Source organism: Poecilia latipinna, unplaced genomic scaffold (genome assembly GCF_001443285.1).
Source record: "Poecilia latipinna isolate Pla-1442-1.1 unplaced genomic scaffold, P_latipinna-1.0 Scaffold258, whole genome shotgun sequence".
Taxonomy (NCBI): Eukaryota; Metazoa; Chordata; class Actinopteri; order Cyprinodontiformes; family Poeciliidae; genus Poecilia; species Poecilia latipinna.
The window spans coordinates 626,682-638,903 of NW_015112874.1; the positions used below are offsets into that span (position 1 = coordinate 626,682).

The 12,222-nt window shown below is 39.1% G+C and overlaps 1 protein-coding gene across 3 annotated transcripts in view; it reads right to left on the reverse strand.

Moving 5' to 3' along the window:
• Positions 1–12,222, reverse strand: part of tle2b (TLE family member 2, transcriptional corepressor b) — a 56,031-nt gene that overhangs the window by 30,498 nt on the left and 13,311 nt on the right. For all 3 annotated transcript variants that reach the window (XM_015033169.1, XM_015033170.1, XM_015033168.1), the window contains exon 2: positions 593–655. In XM_015033169.1, coding sequence (XP_014888655.1) covers positions 593–655 — 63 coding nt within the window. The remainder of the gene's footprint in view (positions 1–592; positions 656–12,222) is intronic.

Genomic DNA, 12,222 nt, shown 5'->3' on the forward strand with positions numbered 1-12,222 from the left:
TTAAGTATAAAGTATCAATATATTCCTGATAATCCAACATAAAAAAAACAACAAAAAAACATCATGTTGTGTAAGTTCAAAAGATAAGAAACAAAGTGACATAGGGTTAATTATATCTAATTTTCAACATCAAACCCCTGCACAATTTGCAACAGAATTAATGAGTTTGCACATTTTAAAATGGCAATTTGTTGTTTTTACCAGACACTTTAACAAATGCTGAGAATAGCTGAACCGATTTTTATTTTCTTTGAATCACAAACACCAGGAGTGACTGTGCAATCCCCAGCATTCATTTTCTGCAGATCCAATGTACGAGACAAAGTTAATTATCAATATGCATGCTTGCATATGTCTTAAAGAGAATATCATGCATATCAATTAACACCTAAATTAGAACTTGTGTTCAATCACTTCACCTTTTAACTTGCTCTACCAGGAACTACTTATTAATTTTTTTTTTTTTTTTTTTTGCCACTGATAGACTTAAAGTGTAAAAAGGGGGGTTTTTTTTTTTTTTTTTTTTTTTTTTTTTTTTTTTTGGTGGGCATATTTTGTGTGCCTGTGTGTAAGTGTGTCTGGCAGCACTTACCTCCTGAGAGAGGAAAGGGATGATCTGAGCACAGATGGCACTGAGGCGCTTGACGATTTCTGCCTGCGATAGAGGGAAAGAGAGACCGACAGAGAGAGAAAATTGTGTCACATATTGTAAAGGTGGAAAATACACAGTAAACGTTGAGCAAACCATGTACCTCAACAGCACATTAAGGCTTTTGTTTGCATTCAAACACTTTCTTAATGAGGTATGTGAGCTGGGAACCTCTGTGAAAAACACAGAAGGAGGTGTTGCAGTGAAGAACCAGGATAGAGACCACATTAAAGCACCTGTCAGCGTCGGGTCTTTTAGCGCCTTCATGCTCTCATTATGCTCACTAATGCAGTCCTATCAACTTCAGCTTTCCTCCGTCTCTCATTCCTTTTACCGCTTCTTTCTCGGCACATGGTTCAAAAAAAGAAACGTAGCATTTACTGTGTTTCATTAGTCAAGTTCTTTTTTTTAAAGTGCTGTTCTGTCTTTGTTGGAAAATGTTGAAGAATTGTTTTAGCCCTTTTTCTTTAAGGTAGGTGAGGCTGAAATAAATGTTTGATTGTGAAAGATTATAAAGTTTCACAACCTTCAACAGCAGAGATAAGATAATGGTTTCTTCTTTTTTCTTGTTAGTTTTTGCTCTTCTAGGTATTTGCTAATTCAGTCCCCTTTGGAGGCTTTTGTCATGTTTGTTATTTGCATTTCTAATATCCGTTTTATGTAGTATATTTACATGAACCATCTTGGTTAATTTGGAATCTGACTGACGGCAAAATCATACATAAGTAACCAAGATCAATAGCTGAGAGAAGTCCACAGCCTCCACTTGAATAATGCAGTGCAGTGCAAAGATTTCCATTGTGTTGTATTTGAGTGAGAGAGAAGCAGTCATAATCAGTTATTTACAATATTGATTTTTAAATTTGATAACTAAGAAGTGTAATGAGAATCAGGAAATAATTTATAAATGTGTCTGAACAGTTAAAAAGTGGACGATCAAAGTGCAGGTTTGCTCTCCAACTTTAAAAACGCATTACAATGTGTTCAACACTCTTACTACCGCTGCTACTAATAATGATAATAATAAATCATTTTGTCGTATTATCCTGTCCTTCCACCCATCCATTCACACACATGGTAAAAGCACTACACTCCTACCAATCCGGCTGCCTGCACTCATTTTGTTACAGCACACAGTAACACATAAATACAAACACACTCTCCCCGGCTGTGTCTCACACACACACTGAACCTCTGCGGTGTGTCTAATTCTATCTGTCTGAGTGCCCTCAGCCTCATTTTGTTCTCTTCTTCACTCAGCCGTTCTCTCTTTCTCCACAGCAGCTCTCACACTGAGCCATTATTACCCTATTCATCCTCTTCCTCCCATCCCTCTCCCCCATCTCTCTCTCTCTCTCTCTCTCCCTCCCCACCTCTTGCAAGCTTCGTCTTCTATTTTCCCGTCATTTTACTTTTCTGTATCATTTTCTGTTCCTACAGTATAATTTTTCCATCCTTTTCGTCACTTGCCCTTTCTCTTCCTCCACATCATCAGTTGCTCTTATAATATATTGTCCCCGTTACATTGCTGTCACACTTTTCCTCCAGCTACCCATGCTGCTTCCCCCCCCACCCCCACTCCCCTCTGTCCTCTTTCCTCCACTATCTCCCAACTACTTGAGGATGTTGGATACAGAGAGCAGTAAAGGAAGCGTCTGAGTGCAGCCGAAAGAGTGACAGGGTCAGATACGGCGTCGCAAAAAGACCGAAGCACACAGACAATCAGCCAACCTGTCAGTGGCGGCTCCTCTGATCACGACATCAGAAAGGAGCCGTCACCAGAAACACAACTCTGTTCCATCACGTCTGACATGTGTCAGCGTATGCACGTGGAGGTAGGTGACCGTCCCTCAGCTCTTCTGCGCATTTGTTCAAACAGCAAGCATAAAGCACGCCTGACCACAAAGCTGGAAGTGAAAGTGAGAAAGAGGAACCTCGCAGACAATGGATTACATTTTACACCATGGAATAGATCACTGTGGCCGCTGCCGATGTGGGAGATCTGCACTACTCTTAAGCCAGAGCAATCATCTTCATGCATTCATGTGGTAGCTGCTTGACAATGCTGAGTCCTGCTTTACTCCAGTCTCTTTCATAAGCCTGCAGCAGCAAATAAAACACGTGGACAAAAGGGATGGGTGTGAGATTCTCATCGTATTGTGCTGGAAAACCCGGGGCTTCACAGCCTCCTCAGAGAAATGTATAACAAAACAAACATTTCCTTTATTTAAAACAGAAAACCAACAATTATCGCTGATATTAATATTATGGCATGTTGATTAGTACATGCATGCATTCATTTTCTGTTATTTTGTTTTTTGAAAAATAAATAAATAAATAAATCAATTCTGGAGCTCTGGAAAAAAATAAGAGATCACTGCAATGAACCCTGTTGAAAACCTCGTGGTTTTTCCACCAAATATTGATTTCTGAACTAAAACTTGTTTTCTTTGCATTATTTGAGGTCTGTATCTTTTTTGCTACTTTGATTATTTCTCATTTTCTTCAAATAAATACTAAATTTTTGCTTGGAATTTCAGAGACATGTTGTCTGTAATAAAGGAACAATGTTCATTTTACTCAAATACCTATAAAAAGTAAAATCAGAAAAATGTATCATTTTAAGTGGTTTCTTAATTTTTTTTTCAGATATGTATATTTATTTCACGAAATGATGAAATGACCTAAAATGAAATTTCAAAAGAACGCATTTAAAAATACAACAGAGTAGTAAATATGAGTGATCTTTATGCATCATCCACAATAAGTGTGCAGCTGCATGTGTGTAAGATGAAAAGTGAACAGCCCAGTTACATGAGGAGCTGTGATTATGACCTGCTGTTTCTGCTTAGGGACTGACGGCAGTAGGAATAAAGCATTCTTTAGCCTCGTCTTGTATTTCACTCTGCTGCCCCTCTGGGTTGAAGTGCATTTACTTTTTACTCATAGCTGGCAGACTCCTTGAAGATGGAGGCTGCTCCCCTGTGGACTTTGCATTTTCAGATGATCTGCAGCGGCGCAGTGGAGTCCTGGTGATCTTTCAGTCATCTCTACCACCCTCAGCAGGCGTCTGCCATCCCACATTTGTTCAGAGTCAGTGCTCTCCGCAATGTACTGTGCAGAATATTATAGCTTTTGCACTTCTGCTCATTTTAAAGTAACAGTAGGAGAGAAAGAAGTGGCTATTAGCTGATTAATCACTCAGGCTATCTGATTGGGTTGAGCTAGTTAACGGCTAGTTAAACATGTTGCTTGTAGCTGCACTTTCAAAAGGCCATTATTTCATTAGGAATGACGCCCGGCACTCTTTTTATTTCCACACTACGACCAACTGCAGTTTTCATGAGTAAAATTATCTTATAACAATCCAGTCTGTTTTTTTTTTCAATTTGTGGCTAAGAGAAAAAGTGTGGTAGCCTTGTTTAAGCCAGCTGACCAGAAGTGTGCAACAGGTGAGGAGAGTTACAGTGGAAAACTTATTGACTTGATAACTGCTTTGTTTAGTTCCTAAAATCTATCGCCATTTGGTTTTATCTTTTTAAATGCACCAGATTTTCTCCTACTAAACAGCAAGCTGTCCTCGGACCATAGACGGCTTCCTCTAATGACATCAGTCAGCTGTGACCAGGAAAGGCCACAGCTTTTCTGTGCTGGACAGTGTGTGCAAAGCAATCAGAGCTGGTAGCTGGAGCCATTTACATCACTGGTTTTGACTTTAAGAGCTATGCTTATAAAGTTAGCTGAATGGAAGCAAGCTGCAGAAGTTTGAAATGCTCCAAATGATCGGCTACGTTCCTCTCTGTAGCCAGTTCCTCTGCGATGCTTCGCTGTGAGAGGAGTCACTAAAGCACAACTGAACACCAAGCATCTCCCACTGTGCATTCCCGTTTGTTTTTCCCCATTATTCTCCTTTTCTTTCAAAACTGTAGAAATGTTCCTCCATATTTTAAGTTGTGGCAGACATTGGTGATCATGGTGTAGAAGCAAAAGGAGCAACACACATTCCCCTTAATAATGTAAATGTTATAAAACTAAACAGATTGAGTTACTAATTCTACTAAGCAGGAAAATAAGAATCCCTTTCCCTAATATGTTGTTTTCCAAAGGTTATACCATGTTAAATTAAGATTAAATACATCAAATAAAAACCTTGGATGAAAAAAAAAGTTTACAGTTGTTTATAAAAATGATCCTCACATTTTATCCAACAATAAAAAATATGCTGTCTAATTCTATTGTTTAAATTTTTAATCTTCATAAAATCAAAATGAAATTATTTCAGATGAAGGGAAATATGGTTTGTTATTTCCCTGCTCGTTCAGTTTTACTGTTGCTGCGAACTAAAAGTATAAAACAGCCAAAAATAACAAAAAAAAGAAAAAAGAAACTATTCTGTGCCGGGGTGAGTCAGTCTGAGCTGAAGCAGGTGTCAGAAACAACACATCACAGTCTCATTCTACAGCCGGCCAAAGCAATGCCACCAGGGAGCACTGGCAGAGATTGGCCGGATGGAGGGATGCCTGAATGGGTAGGTACAAAGCAGGAGAGAGAAACTCGTCAATAAAACACCTGAGGGCAGATATATGCTGCCAGCTGGCCTGGAAACAGATAGTGACAGAGTGAGGGAGAGGCTCAACATGAAACGGATCAAATATAGGTGAGAGAGAGAGAGAGAGGTTTTCAACTAGAAGGAAAAATTGGAAAGATTTTTGAGAATTCAGACAAATAAAAGGGAAGAGAGGTGAAAGGGGTGGGGAGGGGGGCAAAAATGAGAAAGAGAAAGCTAAGAACTGAAATTAGGGCCTTTTCTAGATTCTGTGGTGAATATTTGGCCCTAATGACGTCAACAAAGAGGCTCCATGTAAGACGGCGTCAGCGTGCTTAGGCTTGCCATCTCATCAGATCCCTGACAGGATGATAATCAGAAGGGAGGAAAACATTAAAGTGATCACACAGCCATGTTGCTGCATAATAATGCAACCAGACATAAACAGATTAAATACCTAAACTACTTTCAGCAATTGTGTTCTCGGGATTAATGAGGTGATTCATGCACCTTCTTCAGAAGCTCTGGTTTTGTTTCACAGTTCAGACTCCTGGCGCTCCCTCCTGGAGTCTGTTGGGTCTTTTGCCGTTATTGGCTCAGGCAAGCCTGAAGAGGATGTTGCAGGAATAGAGGACTACTTCTAAACTACATTTGAGATAGAAAAATAATCATATAAACTCTGAAATAAGGAAAAAAGTTGCAATCTCAGCAATTAAGCAAAGATAAAACGGTGAATGTGTGATGTAAATTGTGCAACATGAGGATTAAATTGTATTTTCCCGTTACTGGCAACTTCATTCTTAAAGTCAAGCCTGAAAACCTCACGGAAATTAGCTTTATTTGAACCAAACGCCAGAAGAAGCAGAAGCGACGTGCTTTGTGTTCTCCTCACCAGACACATCAAATCTACCACCAGAAGTAAACAGCTTCAAACTGATTAAAAACTGAGCACACTTCATCTTTCATAACTTTTTAATTCCATTCCCACTGACTCTACATCACCTCCTCAAAGATTCCCCCACGAGTCGATGCTGACAGGCGACATGAAGCAACGTGTCCACAGGAGACGTCTGTGCATGAACGTGTGGAGTGTATGTTTGTGTTTGGGGTTGGATCGTTCCTGTGTGAGCATGCTGTTTGTGTTCCCACATACAGGATTCACTGGATGTGAGAACACCGAGTAATATTAAAACAAATACAGGAGATTATGACTCGCAGAGAACAAGATGGAGTAAATCACTTTTCCCTAATCACACGGCGGGATGTGCTTTTATGAGCAGCAATGCCTTTTTTTTTTCTTTTTTTTTTTGCAGTCAAATGTGGTTGCTAGCTCTGACAAAGAAAATTAATTCAGACATTAAAACTAAAGGTCAGTAATGTCAAGAAAAAAAAATCACTCCTTGGGTTAATATTTAGAAAGGAGAAATAATGACCTCAGTAAAGGATTTTTCTCTTTCATTCATTCAGGGAGTAAGACCTGGACTCTGTCCAATAGATCCCATCCTAAATCTTACCTGCAAGTGTAACATTGTCCTCTGTGTTCTGAGAGCCAAAACCTAATTTACTGAGTTTGCCAAGATATTGAAGAGCCGCTCTAACTAAAACAAGTGAAATAAACCACTATTCTGCTTATAATTCATTTAATCCTGTGACGTTATGAACAGAACTGGTCAGACACCAGTAAGACGTTCTATCAGTGTGTTGAACACAACTTTTAAACAGTCATGTTTAATATAAAACTCTAAGCAAAACGTTTGCTTCATAATCTGTCTCTTCATGCTCATTGTGTTGAGCTGGGCATGACAGGCTAATTTACATTTGTTGAAATCTAAGTATCTGTTTAGTGTTTTTTTTTTTTTCATATATATTTATGGATCAACATACTACCTGGGACGCAAAGTTCAATCCTATGAAAGGTGGAAATTGTTAAATAATTATTAGTTGAATTAATTAGAAACAGCAGTGATTTAAGTAAATCTTTTTCACTGTAGACAGAGCATCTGCAGAGCATGGCATGAGATTAATTACTGCTACCATTGAATAGCACTTGGTACATCTATGGCTTCTCAGAGTTGTGATGCTCGTGGCGTTGAATTTGTTAACAAGTCTACAAAAATAATGTTAGTCTGGCTGCAGTTCAACCTGTGTATGCTACTGTGTCAACTTCATATGCAAGAAAAGCATCTCCTTAGAGCTGCTTCCCGCAGCACAAAAACAAAGCAGATACCCAACATTGTCATAAGGGCGAGGGGATCATAAAGACACAAACACAACACAGGAGTACGTTTTTCACTCCCGATATTAAAGTGAGCTTCAGTTCGAATGGCAGGAAAGCCTCTCCTCTGTTAAAGTGCACCATTGTATTTGGTACCAGAGCGTGACGGCGAGCAACAGTGGCCGCGTTCATCCTGCCAATGTAGCTCGGCAAATCTAAATGTGATGAGCGTGGGCCGAGATTGGCATGGCAGGAGGAAGATGGTGCCCAGTGTGCTCAGGCACTGCCAGCTGTGCCAGCCTCAGAGTCCCATTATAGCCGAGGGAGCCAGCTTTATCTGTGTATGTGGATGTCAGAGATACCAGTCTACTCGCACTGTTATGTTTGCAACGGAAATCTCTGCCATCACTTTTAGCTCGCATTAAGGCCGTATTCCCAGCACCTATCGTTTGAAGTTGCTGGTCTGGATCCTTGTGTGGAAGCTGGCAGTGAGACTGAACAATGGCTGAGGAAAACAAATTTGAATGTACAATTGCAGAAAAACCCAGAGGAAAACATTTAAAAAATCAGAAAATGACATTTAAAAAAAAGCAACGCTTTGCAAGCTAAATCAGTTTTACCTTGGCATCGCTATGCAAAATAAATTTTGTTGTAATAACGGGGCTGATTGTAACCTTAGCAGCTACTTTACATGACTTGTCAGTAATTGGTGAATGCATTATTGTGTTTAGTTTTCCTCCCGTCTCTTTCATTGTGCTTTTTTTTATAGAAGCAAGGCGTGCTCCATAAATCGTCTTGTTTTGCCTTGTTTTCAATTTCTGCATCACATTTAAATAAGGTTTCTTAGTTGCATATTTGTTACACCTCAAACAAAGAATGACCAGCTGCTTGAAATCCTTAACAATAAGAGCAAATTAGGGCTTTTCAAAAAGAGGATGGGGGGCAAAAAGCAACAGAAAATAAAATGGGGCATTTCAGACAGAAAGTGATGAGAAGCTCTTCAGCAATGCATGATTTAAGAAAGGGAGTTAGTTATTTGAACATGAAAAAAATATGGACTAGTCTGAATTAGATCACAACCTCTAAATAGTTAGACTATTCAAGGCATATTTCAAACTCAAAACGCTTCAAATTAAATTATTGGAGAATCCTCGGATGCCTTTTTTTCCTTTTAGCTACAGCTATAGAAAAAGTCAGCAGCTGTGTCAATCTGCTTGATAATAGTAAGCACATAAGTCTAATGAGGCACATCAGAATGTCATTCAGTACAAATATCATTCACGGAAATCAGTAAGAACTTGTATAACATAATCAGATTATATTTGTTTTTTTGGTATTTTTATTAATTCTGTCTACACATGGTGTTTCATGATTTTGCACCATCCCACATTTTTTCGCCTTATTTCCCAAAAGAGGAAGTCATTGCTTAAAAGCATTAAAATTGTATTACTCTTGTTGACCAGAAGGGGGCAACTGTTCTAGTTAAGAAAAGTAAAAAAAAGCATTTTCTCTCCAGCCGTGTTACTACAGGACTGATTGCTTCTGCAACTTACACTAACAATAACTACATCAAAAGCTATAGGTGTGTTTTGGTGGCTGATTTTCTTCATTTTTGTCCGTTTCTGTTTGTCAAGATTCAAACAATTGTGCACATGAAGCTCTGGTCCTTGTTGAGCTGTTTGCGGCTGAATCTATAGATGAAGCTTAGCTCTTTGCTTCAGCAAGTGTTAGCTGAACACAGACAGAATGAAACAGAATATTTCCTGCAACAGGCTGTTCAGACTTTCCTAGCTACCAGCAGAAATGAATCATGACAATTATTACTGAATTATAACTGAAGCTGCGTTGCACTAGAAGCTAATCCCTAGTATGAATTTTGCCCATTGTCCTTCAAAACAATGTAATATTTTTTTTATTGACTGTCCTGAGAGTTTTTACTTCTCTGTAGCAATGGAGTTAAAGCAGCTAACAATGGTTATTTACATAACCAGAGACCATTTTTTCAGATCTTTCAAGTTTTGAAAATGAAGGGATTGTTATGATTATATTGTTCTGTTTAAAGAGTAAAAGCTGATGTTCCCACATGGTCTTTAAATCATATTTTCACTGCAAAAATTTATTGTAAGAACACAGTTGTGCTTCAATGATCAAAAGTAACACCCATAAAACACACAAAGTAATTTTCTTTTGTTGTTGTTTTGGATGTTTCCTCTGTGCATCTTTGTTGTTACATTAAAAAAATGCCATTTAATTAAATATTTTTGAAAAACATCATTAAGAAAACAAGGGTGTACTTCTTTGTTTGCAAATCTTGTAAATTCCTTATAAACTCCAAACTAAATACATCTTTATTGGTTAAAAAAAAAGACTTGATATTTTTTTAATTCACTGTATAGGATGGATTTTGGTCATTGTCATTCTCGATCTTGCAATGCATCATGGTCTTTATTCCTGGTGCACCCTTCACATTAGTCACTTCAGTGCTAATTAGAGCGCTGTCCCCTTTGTGAACAGTCTCAGGTAAATATTTGTACCCAGTGATGTACTAATCATCCTCTGATTTGGGGTGCAGACACAGAGCTGTTCAATGGGAATAACCCTCCCTGTTTCCTCTCCTTCAGGACCTCACCACATCCTCCCCCCAACCCGCCAACTTCCTTTTTTTTCTCCACGCCATCAGCCCTCCTGCTTTTTCCATTCTGTTGGCTCATTTTCCTCCTCCACAGTATCTCTGTCTTCCTTACTCTGTGTCCTCTCGGTCTGTTTTCCCTTGGTGCACTTGGCCTTGCTCTTTTGCTCTTGCTCTCTCTCTGCCCTCCTTCTTATTCTCTCTCATTTCTCTCTGCTTCGTACTGCATCTATCTGCCCTGCCTCTCCCTAATAGTCTCCCTCTACCTCTTTTTTTCTTCTTTTGCTGGCTCTTGTTTTTTTTTTTTTTCTTCTCAGCTCCCTCGTTCTCTCTCTCTCTACACTCTGGGCAGCGTGCCAGCTCCTCTTCCCTGGCGTTGAACCAACTTCCCTCCTCCACTCCTATTCCACGCCTCCTCCTCCCACCACCCTCCCTTCCTCTATCCCCCTTGCCTCTGATTGATGGCCCCTGTATTTGGGAAGGAGAGGAAGGGAAAGAGAGGAAAAGAAAGAGAGATGAAAAAGAGCTACAAAGCACAAAGACGTATACAGAAGCACACAAAGTCACACATCCATACATACCCAGCATTGTGCTAACCAAATGTTCTTTCTCTGTGCACATGGAAGTGACCACAAACAGTTGTGCACAGAGATCTCTCGGCGAAAGAGCACACAGAAAATCCACCCAAACAGAGCAGGGATGACAACCCACACAGCGGAGGCACCCTCCCAGCATGAAACCGACGGGCGCATGAACACTTCCTCTGACACATGAACACACAAAGACACCGATTCAGCCTCCTCCAGTGCATAAGCAACACAACGGAGATAAAATACAGCTCACTTCTAGTTTCAAAATGCAAACTCATTCATCCATTTACAAAGACACATATGTGGGTTCAAGGGCGCAGATGCATGATCCACACATTGATGTCTGCAGCACACAGGTGCATACTGAGCACATTCAGACACCAATGTCCGAGGATGTTACTAAACTCTGTGGCTCACTTTGTGCTCTAGTTTCATTGGTTTCTCTGCTTGTAGCACTTCTATGGTAATTTGATTAAAAAAAAAAAAAAACTAAAGCATCACTTTAGATTTCCATTTCCCAGCTCCTCAGCCTGTATTGACCAATTCTATTCATCCTCAAACTTATTGTTCTACAAATGTAAACAGATGATGAGTAGCAAACTTGTTGAAGTGGCTGCGCAGTGTGCTTGAGTATGAAAGCATTCCAACATCATGTAAAAGAATACAAAATCAATGTGATACTATGCAGTTCATGCCGCCAACAGAACTGACGGTAAAGTGATGTTTGCACACAATATGGGGCATTTCAGCACCATTAATTATTGCTGCTTTAATGCTGCAGGCCAGGGACGCCCAAGATGAGTCCTCCAGAGCTACTATCATTCACCGTTGCTGCAGGCAGATTGTTTTTTAGAACAATTTTTAGAAGACTGAATGCTTCAAGTCACTTAGCAGAATAATTTAGATGAAAAAAGCCAAAGAAAGATAGTGCAGAGGATTCACAAACTCGAAGGTGAGCTCTGCTATGGCTAACCTCTGTTGCAAAAGTAGAGTCTTGGTCCCAACATTTATTCTCAATTCATATAGCAGAGAACTTTCTCAAAAAGTAATTCATGAGCAAGGAGCGGATATGGAAACGTATTGCTGGTCAAGGTAAGAACACATAGTGACTACTAGACATATTAGGATGCTTTATTAACATATAGGGTGTTTGGGTCTCATTCTCCCACTGACTCCCCATAGCCATTGTGTCTGATTTACTTCTGATCATATTACACAATATTATGATATAATATTCTTACCACAAAACTAAAAAAAGGAAAAAAGTTAAATATAGGAAATATGCAACTTATAACGAATAAAAAGAAATACTTAAACTGTTAAATACAATGAGCAAATCCAATGATCATACTTTATCAGAGTACAGTAAGAAAAAAATTTAATTAGTGGCTAAATAAGATTTAGTCTCAAAACTGTGTATTGGATGATTATTAGTTTATTTTGCAATAAACATAATCTGCAAATAAAATAGTTAATTTTTCCAAACACATTATGCACACACACACACACACACACACACACACACACACACACACACACACACACACACACAAAAAAGAGAAAAAAAAATATACACACACAATATCCTCTCTC